This window comes from Physella acuta, unplaced genomic scaffold (genome assembly GCF_028476545.2).
Source record: "Physella acuta isolate Inbredline_101_S28 unplaced genomic scaffold, ASM2847654v3 ptg000592l, whole genome shotgun sequence".
Lineage (NCBI taxonomy): Eukaryota > Metazoa > Mollusca > Gastropoda > Physidae > Physella > Physella acuta.
The window spans coordinates 1,631,362-1,659,115 of record NW_026732111.1 but is presented as its reverse complement, the minus strand read 5'-3'; the positions used below and the strand labels follow the sequence as shown (position 1 = coordinate 1,659,115).

Here is a 27,754-nt window from a genome sequence, read left to right as displayed (position 1 = left end):
TCCCTAACCCAACCGACTTATCTAACATTGCCTGTCCCTAACCCAACCGACTGATCTAATCATTACCTGTCCCTAACCCAACCGACTTATCTAACATTACCTGTCCCTAACCCAACCGACTGATCTAATCATTACCTGTCCCTAACCCAACCGACTGATCTAATCATTACCTGTCCCTAACCCAACCGACTTATCTAACATTACCTGTCCCTAACCCAACCGACTTATCTAACATTACCTGTCCCTAACCCAACCGACTGATCTAATCATTACCTGTCCCTAACCCAACCGACTTATCTAACATTACCTGTCCCTAACCCAACCGACTGATCTAATCATTACCTGTCCCTAACCCAACCGACTTATCTAACATTACCTGTCCCTAACCCAACCGACTGATCTAATCATTACTTGTCCCTAACCCAACCGACTGATCTAATCATTACCTGTCCCTAACTCAACCGACTGATCTAATCATTACTTGTCCCTAACCCAACCGACTTATCTAACATTACCTGTCCCTAACCCAACCGACTTATCTAACATTACCTGTCCCTAACCCAACCGACTGATCTAATCATTACCTGTCCCTAACCCAACCGACTGATCTAATCATTACCTGTCCCTAACCCAACCGACTTATCTAACATTACCTGTCCCTAACCCAACCGACTGATCTAATCATTACCTGTCCCTAACCCAACCGACTTATCTAACATTACCTGTCCCTAACCCAACCGACTGATCTAATCATTACCTGTCCCTAACCCAACCGACTTATATAACATTACCTGTCCCTAACCCAACCGACTGATCTAATCATTACTTGTCCCTAACCCAACCGACTTATCTAACATTACCTGTCCCTAACCCAACCGACTGATCTAATCATTACTTGTCCCTAACCCAACCGACTTATCTAACATTACCTGTCCCTAACCCAACCGACTTATCTAACATTACCTGTCCCTAACCCAACCGACTGATCTAATCATTACCTGTCCCTAACCCAACCGACTTATCTAACATTACCTGTCCCTAACCCAACCGACTGATCTAATCATTACTTGTCCCTAACCCAACCGACTTATCTAACATTACCTGTCCCTAACCCAACCGACTGATCTAATCATTACCTGTCCCTAACCCAACCGACTTATCTAACATTACCTGTCCCTAACCCAACCGACTTATCTAACATTACCTGTCCCTAACCCAACCGACTGATCTAATCATTACTTGTCCCTAATCCAACCCAGATCACCCTTCCCAAACACAAATCATCCCCCAAATTACTTTATGTCTATAGATTTAAATTGTTCTAACAATTTAAAAGGCGCACTTAATTTATCCGATCTTAAGGTTATACGCGATGTAACTTTCTACCTGCCTTCTGTTTCTTACGTTTATGCAACACAGGCGGTGCTTTAGATCGGTCAATGGATGTGTTAAGATTAACGTTTATGTTAGGGACAACGCAACGCAGTTTTATGTCTCTGCGTAACAGGGCAGCAAGTCAAACATACATAATATGTGTATACTCTTATATATATATATATATATATATATATATATATATATATATATATATATATATATATATATATATATATATGTATATATCAGTTTCATATTTAACACACAAACATATTTTATTTTATCACATTCACGGACTGAAATTATATATTACACATAAAGCTCTGATGCAGAGAAGTAAAATATATGTAAAAATATAGTTATGTTATATGTTTATTTAAGTCAAGTAGAACATTAATTGGTTATCACGTTATTATTTGGAAGTGTTTAATGATATATTAAACAAATAACATATAAACCATTTAAGTGTGTGTATACATGTAGTCTACACACATAATAATTGTTGTTAGCGTGTGTTTAACATGGTGGTTACATATTTTATTGTTTAGAGAGTTTATCATCCACCCTGTTTTATGTTGTACTTCTATAAACCAACGATAGTAAAACTACTAAACCAGGATAGCTTTGCGCCTAGCTCTGCGTGAGACACTTTAAGGTAAAGTTCTTGACCTTTCTTCATGTCAACAACCACTGACCCAGCAGTGCTAGTGTCGGCACGTTTCACTTCTACAGACTTACACCACCTGCCTCCAGCCACCACAGCAACTCTAATCTGTTTATCTCCCCATTCATGTAGAGTCACACAGACAAGATATAAACCATCATGTGGTGATACTAATTTTCCTGTTGTTTGATTAAAATGTTTCCCGTTATATTCACGTACTTCACCAAATGTTGAAATAATTGATCCAGTACTGACAGGTGTGGGATCAACAAGCGTCACATGACAAGCATATCTGTTACATACACGTGACTCTGTTGATTAGAAAACATATTTATGATTTACATGTTTAATTTCACGAATGCTATTTGACTATTTGACCCCTAATATTTGTAAATTGTCGTTTCATTAGTTTATGTTATTAACACTAAACATAAACTCCTTATATGTGTTTTGTACGCAGTATATAATGTAAGCTAAAATTGACAAACCCGAATCAAACATTTATTTTTCAAAAAATAAACTAGAATCCATAATGTTTACATAGCTTTGTCAAAGACGATAAATTGAAACACTAGACCAGTACACTAAACGTACAACAAATGAGTAGTATATTAGGTCCCTTTTGGAGCGAAGGCGCAGGGTGAGGGTGAGGTAGAGGTGGAGGTGGAACAAAAGATATATAGGAAAATACTCCCCCACCTGGGGGAGGCGGATGGTAAGCCTGGTACAATGACATATAGCAAAATACTCCCTCGGGGAGGTGGAGGTACATCGACATATAGTAAAATACTCCCCCACCTGGGGGAGGTGGATGTGGAGGGTTAGACATGCTATATAGTAAAATAATCCCCCACATGGGGGATGCGGGTGGTGAGGTGGGTGAGCTGCCTGGTACAATGAGATATAGTTAAATACTCCCCCACCCTAGGGTGGTGGGGTAGTAGGTCAGTAGCTCACCACCGGTGACCTTGTGACGTAATCAGTGACCTTGTGACGTAATTAGTGACCTTGTGACGTAATCAATGACCTAGTTACGTAATTTTAATTTTTAATTAGTTTGATTTTAATTTTTAAAATTTTAACATTTTAAATTTTAAATTTTTACTAACGAGTTATGTAATTTGATTATTTAATAAATTTTAATTAATTTGATTTTTTTTTAAATTTTAATTTTTAATTAGTTTAATTATTATTAACTAGTTACGTAATTGGATTTTAATGTTTTTAATTTTTTAAATTTTTAAAATTTTATTTTTTAATTTTAAATTTTATATTTGTTTATTTGTTTAATTGTTGTTTAATTTGTTGGTTTTTTTATTTGATTTTATGTATGTTTAATAGTAAACCACGCCACCACCTGGCGGTGGTGTTTGAGAGGCGTGATGGTGGTTGAGAGGGGTGGTGGTTTAGGAGGAGTGGGGGTGTAATGACGGGGGTTGAGGGGAGGGGTGCGCTAACGTGGACAAAAGGTAGAAGGTTCTTTGTGTCCTGACTTCCATTTAACCACAGCTGTTACTCATCATCCCTCCACCGTTTCTCTCGACTACAAACAGCCATTAACAACACCTGTGCTTATAGTATTTTAGTATATGTCAATGTACCTCCACCTCCCCCAGGGAGTATTTTGCTATATGTCATTGTACCAGGCTTACCATCCGCCTCCCCCAGGTGGGGGAGTATTTTCCTATATATCTTTTGTTCCACCTCCACCTCCACCTCATCCTCACCCTGCGCCTGCGCCTTCGCTGCAAAAGGGACCTAATATACTACTCAAATGTTATATACTGCTATGCTAAAACCGGGTCTACGACAAATTCCCGAACAACACTCGACCAAATGCCGTTTGCCCCAAGGTCGATTTGTTAATTTCAAATAGACATTCTTAATCAATTCAGGTTTGACATTTTGATAACACAGTTCTGGGCTTAAAAAAACAAATTTGTTTATCTTTTTTTAAAAAATGCGTATACTATTAAAATTAAACATGTAATGTATGAAAATTGAAAAATTGCTGTAAAAAAAACAACGTTATTCTTTAATAATGTTATGCTATGTTGGCGGCGGTGTTTTTATACTCTCTTGATGTAAGTTTTGAACAACTTGTTTAGCCGATGTGCTGCGGCGGTTATACAGCACGTATGACACGGTGTAGGCGGCACGGCGTCTCGCAACATTGAACAGTGGCGCATTTGATGGATTTATCGTTTTATGCTTAGCTTGTAGGGTGATCATTTACAACAGAACGAGGCGCGGTCAACGCAGCGAATGTAAAAACTCAAGGTAGTCTATTACATTTGATCTTCAATTAATGCACCTTGTTTAGATAATGTGTTGAAGCTATTACTTAATACAGAAAGTGAGAATCATTTTTTAAAAATCTCAGATAAGTGAAAATTATATTTTCGTCTTGTTTTATGGATAGCAAAAGATGTAGGTCCTACACTTTCTATAATATAGCAAATACTAACTAATTCATAATGGCTGCTTGCAGATATTAAATAGTATTTTGTTCCCTATCAATTTGGTTAGACATTTATTTAATTATCAAAATTTTTTGGTAATCAGTAATGCTAACATTTTTCGGACAAACGACCTTCGGGTATTTGGCTGTTGGGTATTTGTCCCATTCGGGCATGTGTCCGTTCAGGCATTTGTCCCATTCGGGCAAGGATCAATTCGGGCATTTGTCGCATCCGGCAAGTGACCATCCGGGTAGTTTAATTGTATATGGATTATTTATTGAAACAAAAATTACTAGAACTAAAATTGTTCTGTTGTACTTAATAATGACCGATAACAAGATCTGCATATTCTACCTTTTGTATTTTTCATTTCAGGTTACAGTCAATTAATGAGATATTAAAATGTTTAAAATGCGACAATTATAAATGTTTTCAAGTTATTATTTTATTTTAGATTTAATCCCTGTCTCTAACGGGGCATCGTCTTAATATTAGAAACATAAATGGATGACGTGACGTTATTTGAAATTAGTTTACTTAAACTGCAGCTCTGTAAATATCGAACGGTACTGTGGTGGACCGCTGTAGGTCGACCCCCGACATACCAGGTGGTGTAATGTACCAGGTGGTGTAATGTACCAGGTGGTGTAATGTACCAGGTGGTGTAATGGACCAGGTGGTGTAATGAACCAGGTGGTGTAACGTACCAGGTGAGGAAATAAACACCTGACTGAAACCCACGGGTCTAGAGATTGGCACTATGGGTGAGTGAACTGTTCCATTCTTTATCACGTTATGGTCTGTCTGGCTAACGAACATCACGTTATGGTTTGTCTGGCTAACAAACATCACGTTATGGTCTGTCTGGCTAACGAACATCACGTTATGGTCTGTCTGACTAACGAACATAACGTTATGGTCTGTCTGGCTAACAAACATCACGTTATTGTATGTCTCGCTAACGAACATCACGTTATGGTCTGTCTGGCTAACGAACATCACGTTATGGTCTGTCTGGCTAACATCACGTTATGGTCTGTCTGGCTAACGAACATCATGTTATGGTCTGTCTGGCTAACGAACATCACGTTATGGTCTGTCTGGCTAACGAACATCATGTTATGGTCTGTCTGGCTAACGAACATCACGTTATGGTCTGTCTGGATAACGAACATCACGTTATGGTCTGGCTAACAAACATCACGTTATGGTCTGTCTGGCTAACGAACATCACGTTATGGTCTATCTGGCTAACGAACATCACGTTATGGTCTGTCTGGCTAACGAACATCACGTTATGGTCTGTCTGGCTAACGAACATCACGTTATGGTCTGTCTGGCTAACGAACATCACGTTATGGTCTGGCTAACGAACATCACGTTATTGCCTGTCTGGCTAACCAACATCATGTTATGGTGTGTCTGGCTATCGAACTTTGTTTAACAAGTGGTTATGTCCGTGTTATAGAAAGGCAGAGAGTAAAAGATTTAGATATAATTTGAGAGATTGAGGTTGGAAAATTGAACAAACGTCGTGAAACGTATTTACCAAAACATTTACCAATTCATTACCATTAAGAATTATATTATAGCTTTCACTATTGTGCATTTAAATGATAAAAGCAAAAGTTAGATTTCCCATTAAATATACCATTGTTATGTAAATAGGTTTTACATTTTTTAAACGTACCGATGAGATGAAAGTTGTTGATCAACTTCGAAATATTATTTTCAAGTTCACCCAGCTAAAGTGAAATAAAATAAATAAATAAAATAATCACATATCTAGATAAGCTATGATGTAAGACTGGCCTGCTAACTTAAAAAAATAATGTCCATTTGCTAGAATTTAAAATGAATAAAATTATTTTATTATTTAAGTATTAACATTATTTCTCTGTAAATTAAAAACAATAATGGACCTATTATATAGACTAATAACAGACTTTTATTGACTAATTTGGGATTTATCAGTTTTCTGGATTATTGTAATACAATCATTATAAACATACCTTATTTATTCGCTCTTTCCTATTTTCCAAATTCTGGTTAAAGATTTGAATCAGTTTGTCAATGGGCATCAATCTCTGTAGTAGGAATTTGTACATAACACTGTGCTAAAGACGATCATAATTGAAGATTCATACATTTAAATAATTATATTGTATATTAAAACTCACATAGCATTTATATAAAAGTTAGTCGACTTCCTCTTAATTAAGAATTTGAAGTTAATTACCTGGCAAGTAAGAATAGATCTTTGTAAAAATAAGACTGCAATTTAAAAATTTACCTTTGATTGCAACTTTTCAAATTGGGTTGATGTTTTGACAATGATTTTATTATTTTCATCTTGTAAAGTAACAATCAAATCAGAATGGCTTTTAATTTCTTCTTTCATACCGTCTCTTACATCTGTATTAGCTTGCATCTCTATATTTATTTTGTGTAGTTTGTTTTCATATTCTTTCACATCTAGAGAAAGTTTCTCTAGTGTTTTGTTTGACTTGGTTTCTTTTTCTTTTAAACTTTCAATTTCTTTATCCAGCTCCTTTACTTTATTATCTTGTTCACTCATTTGTTTTCTGAGATTTTTAAAATTCTGCTTTTGTTTTTTAATCAGTTGTTCAATTTTTACCCCTATGTCACTCTGTTCTGTAACAAAGTTGTCTCTCCATTGTTTTATTTCTGATATGTCATCTGTAGACTTGTGTTGTGTGTTCTGTAGTGAAGATAGTGTTGTTTCAATATAGGCGAGTCTACGCTCTAGGTCAGGATTTTCTTCAACTGAAAGTAGTCACAAATATAAGTTTGTAATTTTAAAGGAATGAAATTTTGAAAAATAGGTTCTTTAAAAAATAATACACAACACAATTAAAGTATTTTTTTTTAAATTAAAAAGTATAAAACCGTACATGATTTAACATTGTATACGGCTTATGATCCAGCTACTTAACTAGTTATACCAAACAAAACTAAGATATACCCGCTGTATATTTGTCTTGTGTGATGAGTTGTCTTGGTGATTCTAATGTGAGAAATGTTGCTGTTGTCTGTGTGTCAAGCTGCGGTAAATTTGGCGTTGGTTTCTTGATATCCTTGTTGTCTTCATCTGAGGGATTTGGGTTTAGAATTTTATTATAGTTACATTTTAATGAATGATGTTTTATTGTAAACACAGTATTTCTAAAGACTTTAGCTGCAAAGTGTTTAAATTTTTTACAGTAAATTTTGTAAAATTTAGAAAATCAAATTTCATTGAAATTCTTATTCGATAAAAAACTAATCTCTTCCTTCTGTTAAATTATCCAGATCTACATATTTACATACTAATTTATTTTAAATTGATTTACATACTAATTTATTTTACATTGATTCACATATTAATTTATTTAAAGTTGAACTCGGACCAAACGTTTACGCTTCTTGACAGAAGGGTTAGAGATTTAAAATTATAATGTGAATTAAAAAACTGACCAGAAATATGTGACGTCACATCCAAGAAGGCCGTGGCTGCTGTGTCCAGTTCTTGTGATAGCTCGATGTAGCTGACAGATGATTGGTCAGTTTTTTCTTCTAGCCACGCCTTACTTTTTGTAACAACCTGGTCATCACAAATATGAACATTATTTCAACTGGCCAGATTTTGTATGGCTATTTTATGAGAAAATAAATGTCAAAATTAAAATAATTCCTACCATCTAAATGTTAATTTTTTGGTTTTCATATATTAGAAAGTATATCAAGTTTAAATCTCTTAATAATATATATAATTATATATATAATTATATATATATATATATATATATATATATATATATATATATATATATATATATATATATATATATATATATATATTAAGCTACTTGGATAAGTTAGTTTTACTCTCGGAAAATGTGTTCAGAGAAATAAAAAAAAGAAATTGTAATAACACAACGTCACAATAATCTTTAAAAAAAATTAGCATTAAAAATTAATTGATTTTAAATGTTTTAATCTTACATTTTTCATAAAATTAATGACAGGCTCCAGAACTTGTATCTGTTCTTCCAAATATTGTATCTGTTCTGTAACAACCTTGACCTGAATTCGGGTAGGCATCTGGTTTAAAAATAGAATCTTCACTTATTACATTTTTTTGCTTGTCGCATTAGTCAATGTGATAGACAATAGAGAACAGAGACGTTTGGTTTACTGAAAATCGGTAGTCTCCTTTGCTTTGAACGGACTTGTTGCAATAATTCATATTTTATTGAATATAATTACACAGGTAAAATAAGAGTAGCATGATGTATAATCGTGTTACGGTTGTTGATACAGAGAGACAGGTGCAAATATATGTAGATCTGCAGACACGTGTGTTAGCACCTGAGCAAATATATATGTACACCTTTCTCCCCCCTCCATCTACAGCATGATGGTTACAACCCAGCAATAAAATATCAAGGTCTGACCCCAGAGTTGCACGATTTAGGTAGAAATGATTTTATTTGCATTTTATGTCTAGATATAATGATTAAAAACACACTTATATAGAAAGTAAAAAAAAAAATTAAAGTACTTTGTTTTGTTTTTTTTAAGATTTTAGGGATACTTTTCGTTATGAATACTTTATTTGAGGGGAGGGGCGTTGCCCAGAACTTTGTTCTCGGGTATTTGTAAGGACTGGTGTCCAAGTAGATACTTTAAGTGAGGATGTAATTAGACGAGTTAACAATGTAAACAACGATCTCAGTTTGGTTGCCGCCTGTGTTTGAAAACATAAAATACATTACACTTTAACTACGTATCGAAACGTGTCAAATGCTGTCTAATTGACTTAAACTGAATTAAAAATACAATCCATGCGATAAATAAAATGACAACAAATCACACCGATAGTTTTACAACACTTTCTTACACGAATTATATTTTTAACGCATTCATTGCAGCTGTTACCCTTTCTACGAAACGCTTTTTATTTTTTTCATTAAATAATTATCTATCACAGCTGTTAAACTATAAAAATAGTGTTTTTGTATTTATATTGTACCTCATTAAAAGTAGAACGGCGAAACTGAAAGTTCTTAACGGAAAAAATCCGCTGCTATAAATATATCTTCTACCAGGTTATAAAGATGGCGACAACACAAGACACGTACTAGAGCTGATGTCTTGTCTTCAACTAAAACCAGAGGCGTAGCTAGGGGAGGGCGGGGAGGGCGGCCGCCCCGGGCGCCGACCCTAGGGGGGCGCCAAAAGGGGTAGAAAAAAAATTAAAAGCTCATTTTAAGCTACAATGTTGAATGATAAACAGTCAAAGTAAAGAAATTTAACGCGGGCAGCCTTTGCATACTGATTTAACTGTTTTCTACCTTGGTTGTGTAACTGTAAAACGTATATCTTTAAGAAACAGTGACCGGAAAAACCGCTTTCCAGCTTTACTAGATGAGGGGGGGGGGGGCGCTTTTTCGAAGACTAAAATCTGAAAAATTAACAGCGGATTAAGGAATAAACCGATATCGCCCAGAAAAGAAACCCATTGAACTAAAGAGTATTTTACGGTTGTGTAACATAAAAAAGATTTAGCAGACTGTCTTAGCGGGTGGATGGGAAGCGACACTCTTTGCCAAAATTTTAAGAGAGAATAAAATTAGTATATTGTACTGATTATTACTTTGTTCAACCTAACTGATAATTCTAAATTGCAATATTGGCCTACTATTTTTGAAATTGTTCTAAAGACACGACCAAAAGTAAACCAAATAAGGCTTGCACCTTCTACAAAATAACTCTAAAGCAGTGGTTCTTAACTTTTTAGAGTACCGAACCCAACCAGTTTCATATGCGCAATCACCGAACCCTTCTTAATAGTTGTATCGTCCACAATGACAAAATCCGATCGTGAATCCTATGAGTCGGGTGTGTGTCTTGACCAGTGTTTCTTCCAGATTTTTTCTCCGGGGGGGGGGGGGGGGGGGCACTTAAAATTTTCGGGGGGGGGGGGGGGCAGTAGACTTTCTTCGGGGGGGGGGGGCGGACACTGTTAAAGGTATATATTTTCTATATAAATTATATAAATTTCATTCCCCCCCCCCCCGAAGAGATGCCTGGAAGAAACTCTGGTCTTGACATCCGCGGAAACCCTGAGACTGAATTACCAAACCTCTCGGGTTCGATGGAGCCTACTGTTCTAAGCTCTTTTGATTTTTACAAGCTTTTATTTAACTCACTTCCTCTGTCTGTCGTCAGTCGTCAGTCTAGACCGAAACGCAGGAGTAAAAATTCGGACCCTTCTACTTGACCAATACGACTCACATTTGGCACGTGGGTCAAGACATGAAGACAGTGCAATCTGAAACTAAATTTTACTTAATTGGATGCCTTATTAATTTTTTATGAATTAATTAAAATTTGGACCGAATTAGTAGGCATGTCTAGCCAACCACACCACACGCGTCATCACCTTCAATAGCTGCGCCATCACGTTCAATTGGTGCGCCATCACGTTCAATAGACGCGCAATGGTTTTTACTCATGTAACACTATTTCATAAAATACGTTTTAATAACAAGCTTTTATGTAATAATGCACTAAAAAGTAGAAAATAAATTATACACTACTATTTAAATTACTCTTCTCAAATATTAGTAAAGGTATCCAATAGGTACTAAAGTGACCCACGCTTTTCTTTATAGTTATTTAAATAGTAGTCTATAATTTATTTTCTACTTTTTAGTGCATTATTACATAAAAGCTTGTTATTAAAACGTTTTTTATGAAATTTTCTCCTTTTTATTCGTTTCGGCATCTTAAGGGGAATTTAATTGGCGTCCAGTGAAGTTTTAGGGAACGACAATCAGCGTAATTGTTAATTTTTTCTAGACTGTCGCACACACAAACACACACGCATATATATATATATATATATATATATATATATATATATATATATATATATATATATATATATATATATATATATATATATAAATAAATATTCATATATATATGGGGGCGCCAAAATGAAAGTTCGCCCCGGGCGCCGGGAGGGGTCGCTACGCCTCTGACTAAAACACATAATTTAGGTAATACACAAAAATTAAACACACTACCTTATTATCTAATTATCTGTAGTGAGTGTCATTTTAATGTTTTTATACTATCTTAAACGAAATAGAAATTAACGTACATTTTAAAATTATTTTTAAAAAAATATTACGCTTCATAAACATATTATATTTTTAATAAAAAAACATACACTTTTTTACATTTTTCTTTGTTTATTGTTATCAGTAATATATACATATTTATTTAATGGTATGTAAATTATATGTTTACACTTACTTCAACGATAACTGCAGGAAATTTTACAGCTAGATCTAGATCTAGATCTAAAATCGTTCTGCAAACATTCGACAACTGCTACGCTGGTCATGAAACCGAAATAACTGAACGGGAAATTCCGGTATTATCTCAAGAGTTGACGTCACGTTCCAAGGGACAGAACTGTCGCTGTTCACATTTATCTCGCTAGAACTTTTTAAGGTAACTCACAAAATACAGGAGTGGAATTATCATACCTCAATACGGTTGGAAAGGGGGGGGGGGGGGGCGAGACATATTCCGACCAAAAACAACAAATATATTTTGTACACCTTTTTTTAACATATCTCCTACAGCAGAGGTTGTTTTTCAGTATGTAGCACATACTGTCGCATAGAGAAAAATCTAGATTAGCTATTAATTAGCTACTAAGTTTAGCAAAACTTCAAACCACATCCATACCTTATCACTCCGCTTTAAATAGTATAATAGGGGTGTCAAAAGTTAATGTGTCTAGTTTTGTACTAAACAAATAGGTATTTCTTTACTTAATTACCATTTAAATAAGAAACTAGTTAATTAAAAAGTCTAGTGACATTTAAGCGCAATTTCCTTATGTTATCTAAAAATAGCTCTGTCGTACCGTAAATCAAGAGCAGGGTTAGTAAAACCATTGGTTAGTTATTAAAACGCTTTTTATTAATTTTTTTTTTCAGTATTTTACATGTTTTATTTACAATAGAGTTACATGACTAAAAACCATTGCGCGCCTACTGAATGTGATGACGCAGCCATTGAACGTGATGGCGCAGCTATTGAACGTGATGACGCGTATGGTGTGGTTGGATAAATATGCTTACTAATTCGGTCCAAATTTTGATTAATTCAAAAAAAATTTTGTGACCGAACGAAAGGATATTTTTGAAAACTTTCTTCGGCAATATTGTTTTAAATTATGGCAGGAATCGATTGGTACATGTTTCAAGTCGCTAAGAGGTCTGGTTGCCGAGGTATGGGCCAAAAACTACATTTTTTCGAGGTTTTTTGGCTTTTCCGGGAAATTTATGAAAGAAACCCGTAATTTTTACAGCCTATGTTCATCCTAGTAACTTGCTTAACATAATTGCTTTTGGAACTAGTCATCGATATTGCTTCGTTGAGGAGGAGATACGACTTAAAGCTGCGGACTCACATCCATTCATCCATCCATCCATCCATCCATTCATACATTCATACATCCAGAAATGACGGGTTAATAAACGCAATTCTCCAGAATGGAAATTGCGCTAAAAATAAAGACTGACACAGACATGAAAATGATATTTGTTTTACATATTTTAGTTTCTAAAGCTTTTATTATAGAAAGCAAAGTAATTTTATATTTTTTTTTTTAAAAAAGCCGGGTGAAAAAAGGTATCTGTGCCTACCGCTGTTACCCTTATTGTGAACCCCAACAGTTGATGTTTTCTTATTGTAAACCCCAATAGTTGATGTTTTATTGTGAACACCAGCTGTTGATGTTTTATTGTGAACCCCAACAGTTGATGTTTTATTGTGAACCCCGATAGTCTATGTTTTATTGTGAACCCCAATAGTTGATGTTTTATTGTGAAACCCAAATGTTGATGTTTTATTGCGAACCCCAATAGTTGATGTTTTATTGTGAACCCCAAGTTGATGTTTTATTGTGAACCCCAACAGTTGATGTTTTATTGTGAACCCCAGCTGTTGATGTTTTATTGTGAATAGACTGTAAGCAGATCAAACATTAGGGAATGTTCTGGTAGATGCTAACTATAGTTATTCATTCCACAAGTAGAGGCTGTCTTCACCTAGGAAAACAAAGCATACAAAATATAGACATTATTTCCAACAATTATTTAAACTTCACCTTGCATGTCCCATTTTATGATTTATTACATTAAGATATTCGATCAGAAATTCGCTGAGGTAACAAAACTTAATTTTAATCATATCACTTTGTATTTATGCACTACCCTGCTCACCAACATTAAATCAGATCCCTCCTATAAACACCAACCTAGTGACACACATACACATTAATCTTGTTGAGTTTTTTCCTACCTACACTGTTAAATGTGAAACAAAGACATTTTTTTTAAGTCGCATCTTTACATGTGACGTGTTAAGACAACTCTGATTAGCTATAATTGTTGTTGGTGTTAATTTATTGTGCTGGATACAACTAACGAATCTATTTTTAGCTTATTTTGTCTTGGTTATCACAAAAACTAATTCTTGCTAAAAATACAGTATATCCTACTGTGAGGGTTGAAGAATATACAGAAATGCACAACTCAATTGCAGTTAAATATCACAGTCCTTTTATTTATCCAACCTCCAGTCACCCGACCAACCTGTCTCTTTTTCCACAACTAACCTCCAACTGCCGTCCGCATTCATCCCTACACACCACCTTTCTCTCGCTCACAACACAGCCACTGTCACCCGACCAGTCGCTTCCCTTGTACCCTCGTTCACTCCGTACAACAACATACACGTCAACACACCCGGCCTCGCGTCACACTACAAGCTACATACACACACGCAGTGACCCGTTCCACGTATTCACCTTTCATACACATTACATCACCACACCTACACATTGTATATGTACATGTAAATGGACTGGTAGGGTCACCTATGTGTTTTGATAATAACATATCTAATTATAAAAAAAGTATATTCCAACAACACATAATTTTCATTAAAGTTATTAGTTTATATTTTCATATAGATGGCCGTATCGATTCCTATAAAGGAGAAATTAGCTCAACTGTTGAATAATCTGAAAGAGATAAACAGTTTGTTGAAAAATAATTTAAGTGACTTTGATCAGCAGGTAAGCACATCTCATAGTACGATGTACTAACAGGGCTTTAATTTATCTAGAACATGATCGTATTAAGCTGCGTAAGAAAAACAAACTCCAAAACCTGTTAGTAAGAGTTGTTAATTAATGCAAATATTTTAAAACTAATGGATATTATGTAATTTCATTTTTCCATGCACATTCCGCCTGTTACATAGATTTGCACATGGTACTATATGGTAATGTAATTACTTTACACACCCAATGAAAGAATGATAAGTATTAAGGATTTTGAATTTATTTTGCTCTTAAATTAATTAGCACCTGAATGTTTAAATATTTCAAACCTCGTCTCTGTTATGTCATGTCTAGGTAAAACAAGCAACACTGGAATGGCTTGACAATCCCGCAGTTGCAAAAATAGATTTTAAAGAAGTGGTTTTTATGGTAACAACAGTAAATACTTCTCTACTTGAACTTAAACAAACGATTTCTGGTAATTTTATAAAATTATTATGTAGTGCAGTTTTACTTTTTATTTTTAAATATTTCGTTGGATTATTAATTTATAACGATAATATTCGACAAATATGCTATTTAAAAATATACATCACTAAACTTTAAATATTATATATCTTTTTTCCATAGACTACGTCGTCCATTTAAAATTATTTATCCTATGTATTATAATACACATCTATATTTGTAAAATTATTGTATGTTTTCTAAAATTCAAAATATACTCATTGGAAAGATAACAGATAGTTTAAAAGCCGTTGATTTTTATATTTTAGATTGTTTGCTTTTGAAAACATTTGCAATGCTTTTCAAATATTTTTACATTCTTACTATTGAAAATCTAGTCCTTAAAACATATTTGTTACACATGTCTGAAAGTTTCCTGCACCAAGTATCAAGCAATGGCTGCTGGAGATAAGACAACACAAGAGAATAAAAGTGTTGTTTCTGTACACGATGGAAATTATTCTGATCTTCCTATGTCAGGTAAAATTGCTTTATATATATATATATATATATATATATATATATATATATATATATATATATATATATATATATATATATATATATATATATATATATATTTATATATATATATATATATATATATATATATATATATATATATATATATATATATATATATATATATATACATATATATATATATACATATATATATATATATATATATATATATATATATATATATATATATATATATATATATATATATATATATATATATATATATATATATCAATGCACCGTTGCTTTAATGTAATTACTTTACTTTTGTCTTTAGTTTGAAATATTTTGCTTCTATAGCCTTCTCCAAGAATATGCTAACATAAACAAATTTTAAAAGTTGCAGCTGATTTTAGTAACAAACTAGAGCAGAGAGTAGAACGTCTTGAAACAGCGCTAACTTCTATGCAAAGTAGGAATAAAAAAACTGAAGCTGACGTGACTGAAATTAAGCAATGGAGGGACACTTATAAAACAGAAGAAAGTAATATGAAGGAACACATAGAACAATTGGCTATAAAACAAAAACATAATGCTAAGCAATTCCGAAAGCAAATTAACGAACAAAAACATATAACGGAAGAGATGAATGAAGAACTAAAACAATTGAATGAATTAAAACAATGGAGGAAAACACTTATATCAGAACATAACACTATGGCGAAAAAACTTGAAGAATTGTCTCAGAAAGAAAAAGATAATAAAGAAAAGATTAGAGAACAAATAAAAGAAACCAAAACCAAAATAAATGAGTTGAATAAAGAAATTGAGACACTCAAAGAAAAGGAATCAAACGCAAGACAAGCTCTAGAAAGCACGAACACAGAGATGAACAAGTTTGACATTATAGCAAACAAAATAAATGAAGAATTAGAAATTCAAACAACTAAAACAGAGAAATTGCAACAATATATTAAAAAGCATTACGATGTTATTTCTCACTTGAGGGAAGAAGGAAATAAAAACCAAAATACGGAAACCAAAGTAGAAAAGTTAATGTCAATGGTTTGTACCAATTTTAGTACCTATTTTAGTTTTTGAACACATATTTTCTCTTTTAAAATGGATTTCTTGGTTTGTGCTTTATTAGTTCATAGCTACACACTTTAATAACTACAAACCTGCTCACATGCAATATGTCTCGATTACATTTGCCAAAACTGTTAAGACAACATGATTATGCAATTCTACTTCTAGCATAGGGTCACTTTCAAGATCTTACAACAAAGATTGATGCCCCTTGAAAATTTGATTCAAATGTTTAATCAAAACTTGGCAAACAGGCAGATAAACAAACAAAAGGTAACATATTTAGTACCGAATGCGACTGTTTCTTTTGAGAGTCTACAAAGCCCACACAATCTACCGACATGTTCTCGTGACAGAAATATTGTTTGAGACCGATGTAAACAATTAATTACCATCGCTGCTTTTGTTCTTCGGTAGACACGATTACAATATTAAAAATATAAATAATCACTTTTCTTGCATTCAGTTTGCTATCTTGTTTTTTTTTCTGTAAATTTGGAAAAAATCACTTGTAAAATACGAAATCTGACACTATTTTGAAATGATAAGATGACATCTTTTGTTTTCAGCTTGCAACCCTGGAAAAAGATATTTTGAATTTGTCAAGTGATGTAGATTCAATTAGTAAGTATTTTATCATTAAATACTTTTATAATAATCACAAGCCATCGGTACTAGTTAAAAGTAAGTTAAAGGCCGATATTTGGTTAATGTGTTGGGGGGTTTATAAGTATTATGTATGATACTTCATCTATAATCTATATCCTGAGTACTACACTTGATGGTTTTATGTAAAAAGATTACCTTAGCTGCGGTTGGATTATCTTTATTCTATAGACACCACCCCACGCTCTTCTATATTCTTTTTCCCTTTGTTTTTAAACCACTGTGAAAGCCGCGTCCTCTTTCTCCTACAATCAAACTTATCAAAGATAAGCAAACGTTCAAACCACTTCCATGACTTATGTCCCTTTTTTAAATAGTAACATAAGGGTGCTCATAAGTTCCTTTTAATAGATTTGTACTAAACAAATTAAGAAGCAATCACTTCTCTTAATTATTTTTTTATAAAGTACTTAATAAAGGATGCATTGTACAAAAAGGAGATGTATTTTGCATTAATACTATAAATACAAAAAACAAAAACATAAACATAACACGAGACACCATTATTTATACAAAGCTTTCTTTTCTCCGTCTAGGTCTAGAGGTTAGGAGGTCTTATAGCAGAGACAAAATAGAACTGATTTTCACAAAACACACTAATGCACTTACACACATGACATGATGTTGTAATTTGTTTTAATTGATAAACAAAACATTTTTTTTCAAAACCCGAACATGCCAGCAATGAGTATCCTATGTTCGTATTTTGTGTTTGTATATATATATATATATATATATATATATATATATATATATATATATATATATATATATATATATATATATATATATATATATAAAGCAATGTATGTTTGTGTGTGTGTGTTTGTGTGTGTGTTTGTCCTTTATGCATTACTACACCTCTCATCACATCGCCGTGAAACTTTGGGAAGTTGTTGAGAATATTCCTGGGGAGGTTTCTGCGGAAAAAAAAAATTCAAATTCGTAGGGGTGGCGCCCCGGCAGGGCACGATTTGTTTTTCTCGATATACGGTATATAAAAATAAAAGTCGATTTTGGTTTGACACCATTCACCTGATCGCTATCAAACTTTGGTGAGTTCATTAAAACACTTTAAGGAAGGGTTCTGTAAAAAAAATCAGTTTTAATTTCACAAGGGCGGCGCCACGGGAGGGTGCGATTTTTCTCTATATACCGTATATAAAAATAATAAAAGTGAATTGCCGTGACACCGTTCACAGATCGCCATGAAACTTTGGGAAGAAGTTGAATTTATTTCTTGGGGAGGTTTCTGCGCTAAAAACATTTTCAAATTCGCAGGGGTGGCGCACCGGCAGGGCGCGATTTGTTTTTTTTTTCTATATACGGTTTATAAAAATAAAAGTCTATTTCGGTTTCACACCGTTTATCCGTGTACCATGAAACTTTGGGGAGATGATTAGATCACTCAATGGTAGGGTTCTGCAACAAAAATATTTTTTTAATATTGCAAGGGCGGTGCCCCCGGGGGGGGGGCGATTTTTTTCTCTATACACGGTATATAAAAAATAAAACTCGGATGCGGTTCATCCGAGTGCCATGAAACTTTAGGGAGTAGATGATAATACTCCCGAGAATATTTCTGCGAAAAAGAAAACTAAAGTTTCTTATGGGCGGCGCCATGTAGGGTACAATTTTCGTCAATACACGGTTTGGCGCCCATAGTTTTAGAGCGACTATGTTGGCACTTGTCATCCGTTACTCGAGCGTCCTGCATAGCGAGTAAGGGGTACTACTATATTCAGCGGTAAAACTGCAACAGGATTCTAAAAATAACTTTGTAAAGCGAGGAAATCCTTCTGTACAGTTTCGTCACCTTGCCAAAGATGAAAAAATAACTTTTTGAATATGAGGAGCCTACTGTAGAGTTTTGTCACTTTACAAAGGATGCAATAAGCATCTACTATTAGACAATCAAGTCAGAAATTGAGATCGAGCATCTAATAATAGACCATTAGTAACACTAGCATATTGCATCAGTCACACTGATGTTTAAAACACGTCAAATACTTTTTTAACGTGTTAAAGAAAAAAAAATCCTGTTCATTTGTGTCACTTTAGCGAATGACGCAATCTGCATCATTATTAACAGGAGGCTATTTGGCGCCTGTTACTTTTAAGGAGCCAGGGGTCGTACGCCGCGCCTATGCGGTAGTGTAATCGGGGGGGGGGGGGTGGGGGCCCTGAGAGCGCCCCTGTAAGTCTCTGACACATGGGCGGTCACCGAAGTGTGTTCTAACATTTTTTCGGTGAGTGATTAATGTACACTCAATGTTTACATGAGGTAGTGTTGGTAAACCCGTGTCCGGATATTTATGATTTAAGCGCAGGCATTATTTACATTTAAATAACTCACTTTTAGAAAAGACGGTCACGCGTCTAAGAACATATGATTGGTAATGCGTTGGTGAAATCCTGCTAATACATTTCGTCAAACTTTCTTCTATCCCCGCGGCAACGCGCCGGGGACGGGTATATATATATATATATATATATATATATATATATATATATATATATATATATATATATATATATATATATATATATGGGGCCTAAAAAATTTTTTGCGGGGTGGCCCTTTTTTTCTAGTTCCGCCACTGGTACTACTATTATTAGCACTGCAATTAAAAGCTTGTGAAGGAGGACGGGAAACACTCTTATTTTCCGCAGACAATAATTAACAATGTCAACAACTTCGTTTATGAAATAGTATTAACTTTATTAACACACACTTATAGATCTGTTTCACAATATCAAAATACGTTCGTCTTCTACTATGGCTAACCCCCAACGTTTTTCACTGCAGCGTCTTACATAATCGGTACATTGTCGCGTCATGCTCATGTCACACTCACGCCACAAATATTTTATTGAACAAGCGCACAATACTCTCGCACCAAATCGTCTACCGTCAAGTTCACACTGTCCTCAGTAATCTCTACTAGTCTACGCTATGACAGTTGATAATAATATATTTATATATAAAGCAATGCAAATGTGTGTTTTTCTGTCTTAAAATGGCCTAATCATAGAAGGATTTATTGTTGAGAAAGAACATAACAATTAGGCTTGGAACAAAAACAAAGCTTCAAACAGGTTCATTTGTTGGAGCTAAGAGGCGTACACACATATACACACAGAGTTGCACACATACACATAGAAAAACAGTCATCGTCAAACGCGCTGCAAATACAGAAAAAAAACAACACACAAACAAAAGCGTATGTTTCAACATATTATTCAATATTGTAAGTGCATATATCGTGTTACTGTTAATTGAAAAAAAAAATAAAAACATAAGGTCTGTAATCTCACGGCGATCAAATGCTACTCGCCCTTTCATTCCTAAGCCTATCCCCCCCCCCCCCCCAACCCCTCATGTTTTATCTAACGATTACTTAAAATGAGACTTGTATACAATATTTAACACAACAATATTTGGACACAACGTTCAACAGCAACAAATATGAGTGAATCAATTTATTTAATGTGATTAATAAAAACAGGACAAGACATCAAAAGCCACTCTGCTGTGACTTTAACTCTACAAAATGATGGGAAGAAAAATCTGGCCCATACTACAGACCTTTTAGTAGCTTTAACTACAAAGGTATCCTGTTTACTTTACAATTGATATATTCCCTTGTTTTTTTTAAGCGACTGATACATATTGTATTCTTGTTAACATAATGTGAAATGTAGGCCCTACACTAATGTTGAGACTAGTTAATTTTGAATGTTGTGTTGCGTGCTATTTAAATAAAAATAAGGTGGTTACTATTTTAATAATATAAGACCATAATGTTTCATCAGTTCGGGGGCCAGTTTCTTCCAGGCATGTCATTGATTTTTCTGGGCAAAGTTCCTCAGCCATCACCAAAAGACGATTTTTCCTTTGACAAAAAGATCTCCGCGGGCCGGATGAGAGGACTTCGCGGGCCGCATCCGGCCCGCGGGCCGTAGTTTGGAGACCCCTGCTCTAGAGAAAACACAAGCAATTTAAAAACATGCACAATCAGACGGAAACGAAGCATGACGTCATATAGTAGAAAATATTATCAAGCCGGAGAGTGCACACAGTAATATGACGTCATTGATTCTCGAGTAAACATTGAATAAAAGGCAATTTTGTCTAATCTAAGTGGTTTGCGTGAAGAGTTTCTTTCATACACTTCTTCGGGTAGGGGCGAAGCCCCACCCCCCCCGCGTAAGAACGTCTGAGCCCCCCCCCCCCCTCCCCAACTCAAAAGAAATTTCATCATCGATACTCTATAATAAAATTACCGCCTAATTAATGTGTCTAATCTAAAAAGTGGTTTTCTTGCAATTTCTTTAATGCAATTCTTCGCGTAGTGGCTAAGCGCGACACCAGTGTTTCTTTCAGACTTTTTCCTCCCCGGAGGGGGGAACTTTTTCTAATCTAAAAAGCGTTTAGCGTGCAGTTTTTTTTTCAAGCATCTCTTCCGGTAGGGGCGAAGCCCCGCCCAGATTCTTCCTTTAGTTTGTATGATCTACAAATGCGAAAAGTGTTTCTTTTTCCTCCCCGGAGAGGGGTGGGGGTACTTGAAATTTTCGGGGGCGGGGGTAGAATTTTCGGGGAGGGGGCGGACACTGGAAAAAGTATATAATTATATTTCGTTGAATGGGACGGTAGACATGTTTTGGAGTGTATGTGTGTGTGTGTGGGGGGGGGGGGGTAGGGGTTGGTTTTAGTTTAGAGAAAAAAGACAGCACTATGAACCTAGCGCCCGTTATATCCTTCCTCAACGGGCCATTTTTCTCGTCTATAATAATAGTTTCGCTGTCTGTGTATCTATCTATCTGTGTATGTATCTATCTGACAAGAACGCTCTAGAGAAAACACAAGCAAATTAAAAACATGCATAGTAATTCGAAAAACGAAGTATGACGTCGTCACATTTAGCATAGAGTAGAAAATAATCTCAAGACGGAGAGTGCACACAGTAATATGACGTCATTGATTCTCGAGTAAACATTGAATAAAATGGCAATTTTGTCTAATATAAATGGTTTGCGTGAAGAGTTTCTTGCATACAATTCTTCGGGTAGGGGCGAAGCCCCACCCCCCGCGTAAGAACGTCTGAGCCCCCCCCCCCCCCTCCCCAACTCAAAAGAAATTTCTTCATCGATACTCTATAATAAAAATACCGCCTAATTAATGTGTCTAATCTAAAAAGTGGTTTCCTTGCAATTTCTTTAATGCAATTCTTCGGGTAGTGGCTAAGCGCGACACCAGTGTTTCTTTCAGCCTTTTTCCTCCCTGGAGAGGAATGGGGGTACTTGAAATTTTCGCGGGCGGGGGTAGAATTTTCGGCGGAAAAGTATATAATTATATTTCGTTGAATGGGACGGTAGACATGTTTTTTGGGGGGGTGGGGGAGGGGTGGGGGTGTGTGTGGGGGGGGGGGGGGGGGTGGGGGTGGGGTGGTTTTAATTTAGAGAAAAGAGACAGCACTATCAACCTAGCGCCCGTTGTATCCTTACTCAACGGGCCATTTTTCTCGTCCATAATGTTTACATAATTTTGTCTAAGACCACAGATCGAAACACTAGACCGCTAGTGTATAACGGGCCTCAGTTTTAGTGGTGTTTGTTTATCTTGTCCTACGTATTGAAACTACGTGTGAAGTAGGTGACGCAATAGGTCACTAAATGTAGAACAATGTTTATTGCGTTATGTTATAATCGGTCTACGACAAATTCCAGAAAGATACTTTCCCGAATGCCGTTCGCCCGAAGGCCGATTACCTGATTTGACACTAGCACAAATACAAGTGTCCATTCGGTCATTTTTCGCTTTCGGGCAAGTGTCTTTGGAGAAATCGTCCGGATCCCGTTATAATCATACAGTCCGTATGTGTTCACATTATAGTTTAATTATATAAGGTTTATCTATCGAAAAAGATCAAAAGAACAAAAGTTAGTATGTTGCACTTAATGATGACCGATAACAAGATCTGCACAGTCAACATTTTGTATTGTTAATTTCAGTTTACAGTAAATTATTAGATATTGGTTGTTAAAAATGTAAAATATATTAAGTTACTATTTTAGTTTAGGTTGCAGCCCTGGTTCGTTTGGCACTCCGTATTAATATTAGAAACATAACGGGATAAAGTGAGGTCAATTTAAATTAGTTCATTTGAAATTGTCGTAAATGTCTTACTGTGCTATAATAGACCACTGTAGGTCGACCCCCGACATACCAGGTGGTGTAATGTACCAGGTGAGGAAACAAATACCTGACGGAAACCCACGGGTCTAGAGACTGGCACTATGGGTGAGTGAAATGTTCCATACTTTATCACGTTATGGTCTGTCTGGCTAACGAACATCACGTTATGGTCTGGCTAACGAACATCACGTTATGGTCTGTCTGGCTAACGAACATCACGTTATAGTCTGGCTAACGAAAATCACGTTATGGTCTGTCTGGCGTACGAACATCACGTTATGGTCTGGCTAACAAACATCACGTTATGGTCTGTCTGGCTAACGAACATCACGTTATGGTCTGTCTGGCTAACAAACATCACGTTATGGTCTGTCTGGCTAACGGACATCACGTTATGGTCTGTCTGGCTAACGAACATCATGTTATGGTCTGTCTGGCTAAAATTAATTTTTAAAGGCAAACTTACCTATAATACTCAAATCTTTGGACAATTTTGAAATAGCCACATCAATATTCTCCAGCTAAAAAAGTATGTTATAAAACGAATGAAAAAATCCCATAGTTACGTACAGCATACAATCGATGCAATGATTTTAGTTGGTTATGGCATATTGTAAGAATAGAAAATAATTTAAAACTTTTGTTATTTTTAAATATATGTTATTAACTTGTCTATTTACATAGTGTTGATAATTAATGCATGATTTATAAACGGCGCATTTTATTTTTTAATAGAATTACTTCTTATATACCTTCGTTATTCTATCTTCCCTTGACTCCAACTTCTCGTTAAAAATTTGAATCAGTTTGTCAATAGGCATCAACCTTTGTTGTAGGAGCTTGTTCATTAAAATGGACTAAAAAGCAGAAAAGTAAATAAAAGCATTAAAATTTTTATTATTTTTAATTCACATTATAACTATAAAAAGAATAGTATTATATTAAAGGCATAATAGTTGATAAAGTTACTAAGTTGTCTTTTGATTTAACCAGGTTATAAAATGTGAAATAAGTTATGTGGCCAGTATGTGTAAAATTGTGTACACAGATAATTAGAAATTTTACCTTTTCTAATTGCGTTGATGTATTCAGCATGGTTTTAGAACTCTCTTCGTGTAAGGCAGCCATCTGATCTGAATGTCTTTTCATTTCTTGTGTTATACTGTCTGTTTTATCTGTGTGATCTTGCATCTCTTTATTTATTTTAAGTAAGTTGTTCTCATATTCCTTCATATCTAGATACAGATTTTCTAGCGTTTTGTTTGATTTGGATTCTTTTTCTTTTAAATTTTCAATTTCTTTGTTCAGCTCCTTAACTTTGTTATCATGTTTACTCATTTGTTTTCTAAGATTTTTAAAATTCTGCTTTTGTTTTTTAGTCAGTTGTTCAATGTTTACCCAATTGTCACTCTGCTCTGTTACAAAGTTGTCTCTCCATTGTTTTATTTCTGATATGTCATCTGTAGACTTGTGTTGTGTGTCCTGTAGTGAAGATAGTGTTGTTTCAATATAGGCGAGTCTACGCTCTAGGTCAGGATGTTCTTCAACTGAGAATAGTCACAAATATAAGTTTGTAATTTAAAATACCGAAATTAAAAAAAAAATAGTGCGTTAAAAATTAAACAAAACCAAGGTATCAATCGTACATTGGTTTACAATTACAATCCATGTACATATTTTAAAATTATCTCCAACATATGATGCTATGTAACGTGTTGTACCAAAGACTACTATAATATACCAGCTGTATGTTGAACTTGTGTCTTGAGTTGTCTTGGTGATTCTACTGTTAGAAATGTTGCTTTTGTCTGTGTGGCAGGCTGTGGTAAAGATGGCGTTGGATTGTTGACATCCATGTTGTCCTCGTCTGGTTGAATCGGATTTAGAATTTTATTTTAATTGCAATTGAAGTAAACAAGGATTTTATAGTACATACAATACGTTTTACTTGTATAGCTGTTGAAAACTATAACGCAAACCATGTAATATTTTGATGATAAAAAAAAACTTTAAATATCATCCAAATTTAAACAAACACAAATAGTTCCCAAATGCCTAAAACCTATATATTGTACATGGTATTTCGTTTTAAATTTACTTTTACAAGAATAATTATCGATTTAATAATAAAACGTATTTTAAATGTTTTTGTTGTATAAACATTTAAGGCTCTTTAACCTTGTTTTAGGGCGAATAAGGTTACACAATGTGATTGTAAAATCTTTATTTTGTTCATATAATGATTTACAAAATTCACTAATGTGACATCGATTTTATATGAAATTGGAAAGTGGTTTGTAAAACAATTTCGTTGCATTTTTCTCAGTAGAAACGCTTCACTGCTGAACAGACTAAACGATGGTAGGCTTTGAGATTTTAAATTATAAAAACTATTTGAGTACTGACCTAAAATATGTGACGTCACATCCAACAAGGCCGTGGCTGCTGTGTCCAGTTCTTGTGATAGCTCGATGTAGCTGACAGATGATTGGTCAGTTTTTTCTTCTAGCCACGCCTTACTTTTTGTAACAACCTGTGATGAAGGACAATATAATGTATGTATCTATTGTTTAGATTTTATTGGCTTTTTTTTGTTAGAAATGCACTACATTAATTAAACTTTTGACATAAAATATTGCTGCATGTATATAAGTGTGTATGAACACGCACTTGTAAAGATTATTGTAAGTTGATAGAAACTTACATTTTTTATATCTCCTATAACAGGTTCCAGTAATTGTATTTGTTGTTCCAAATATATCTTCTGCTCTGTAACAAGCTTGACCTGAATTCTTGAAGGCATCTAAATAATAATATAACTGTCACTTTTAAAAAATATTGTATTAATATATAACAAATAACGATAAACAGATGCGCATTATAAACCAGAATGTTTTACATACGCAAATCCCTAGCAGCTTTCAATAACCCACACATGATAATATATCATGAAATCAATGTTAACGTCCGATGGAGATTATTTGTGTAACATTCAGGTATGAGGTTGTATTATATCATGTTGTTTGACTTTAATATTATTCTGATGTTTGACTGTAACATATTCTGTTGTTTGACTGTAACATATTCTGTTGTTTGACTGTAACATATTATTTTGTTTGACTTTAATATTATTCTTTTGTTTGACTGTAACATATTCTGTTGTTTGACTGTAACATATTCTGTTGTTTGACTGTAACATGTTATTTTGTTTGACTTTAATATTATTCTTTTGTTTGACTGTAACATATTCTGTTGTTTGACTGTAACATATTTTTTTGTTTGACTGTAACATATTCTGTTGTTTGACTGTAACATATTCTGTTGTTTGACTGTAACATATTCTTTTGTTTGACTGTAAAATATTCTTTTGTTTGACTGTAACATATTCTGTTGTTGGACTGTAACATATTCTGGTGTTTAGCTGTAACATATTCTGTTGTTTGACTGTAACATATTCTGTTGTTTGACTGTAACATATTCTGTTGTTTGACTGTAAAATATTCTTTTGTTTGACTGTAACATATTCTGGTGTTTAGCTGTAACATATTCTGTTGTTTGACTGTAACATATTCTTTTGTTTGACTGTAACATATTCTGTTGTTTGACTGTAACATATTCTGTTGTTTGACTGTAACATATTCTTTTGTTTGACTGTAACATATTCTGTTGTTTGACTGTAACATATTCTGTTGTTTGACTGTAACATATTCTGTTGTTTGACTGGGTAATGAGTAGGTTGTAAGTTAGTGACCTCTCATTTCTGTTATCCGTCGTTTGTGTATTATGTCGTGAGTGTATTCTGTGTTTTGTTTGACCTCTTGTTTGTAAGGTCTAGCATTAAAACATTATGTGAGCTATCATTTGTGTTTTGATTTGGGGTTCAAATGACCTGTTTGTACTGTGATTGACTTTATATGAACTTTGATTTACATATTAAAAAAAGAACACATTAAAAAATATCGTGCGTTCATTTATTTATAAATCAACAATAACAAATAAAACATTTATTTTAAGTTCGAAATAAAACCGTCCTGCTGTGTTAGCGACACTCCAATTTTATTATTTTTGTGTTGTATGCTAGCGATAATACATGTGTGTAGTTTTGTGAAAGACATGTGTGCGGTCGGCCTAGTGACCTATTTAAAATAACATATCTGTAAAGACTT

The 27,754-nt window shown here is 34.3% G+C and overlaps 2 protein-coding genes and 1 long non-coding RNA gene across 6 annotated transcripts in view; 2 read left to right on the top strand and 1 right to left on the bottom strand.

Moving 5' to 3' along the window:
- LOC131947380 (early endosome antigen 1) overlaps window positions 1–27,754 on the top strand; it is a 222,188-nt gene that overhangs the window by 160,816 nt on the left and 33,618 nt on the right. Inside the window, exons 1-4 of one of the 3 annotated variants that reach the window (XM_059308584.1) lie at window positions 15,073–15,140; window positions 15,542–15,649; window positions 16,041–16,699; window positions 16,892–16,996. In XM_059308584.1, the coding sequence (XP_059164567.1) occupies window positions 15,089–15,140; window positions 15,542–15,649; window positions 16,041–16,699; window positions 16,892–16,996 (924 nt within the window). In that variant the 5' untranslated portion in view covers window positions 15,073–15,088. Of the gene's footprint in view, window positions 1–15,072; window positions 15,141–15,541; window positions 15,650–16,034; window positions 16,700–16,891; window positions 16,997–27,754 lie in introns of those variants that run through there. The other 2 variants (XM_059308583.1, XM_059308582.1) reach the window with 2 other exon arrangements.
- LOC131947386 (uncharacterized) overlaps window positions 1,769–27,754 on the bottom strand; it is a 48,003-nt gene continuing 22,017 nt past the window's right edge. Inside the window, exons 1-8 of one of the 2 annotated variants that reach the window (XM_059308596.1) lie at window positions 11,833–11,937; window positions 8,509–8,607; window positions 7,981–8,107; window positions 7,490–7,615; window positions 6,797–7,290; window positions 6,516–6,620; window positions 6,194–6,248; window positions 1,769–2,352 (exon numbers count right to left, since the gene is read on the bottom strand). In XM_059308596.1, the coding sequence (XP_059164579.1) occupies window positions 1,961–2,352; window positions 6,194–6,248; window positions 6,516–6,620; window positions 6,797–7,290; window positions 7,490–7,615; window positions 7,981–8,107; window positions 8,509–8,607 (1,398 nt within the window). In that variant the 5' untranslated portion in view covers window positions 11,833–11,937 and the 3' untranslated portion in view covers window positions 1,769–1,960. Of the gene's footprint in view, window positions 2,353–6,193; window positions 6,249–6,515; window positions 6,621–6,796; window positions 7,291–7,489; window positions 7,616–7,980; window positions 8,108–8,508; window positions 8,608–11,832; window positions 11,938–27,754 lie in introns of those variants that run through there. The other variant, XM_059308595.1, reaches the window with a different exon arrangement.
- Window positions 11,914–15,069, top strand: LOC131947402 (uncharacterized). The gene is made up of 3 exons (XR_009387878.1): window positions 11,914–12,033; window positions 14,570–14,674; window positions 15,017–15,069. It is a non-coding gene; the product is annotated as an uncharacterized LOC131947402 (long non-coding RNA).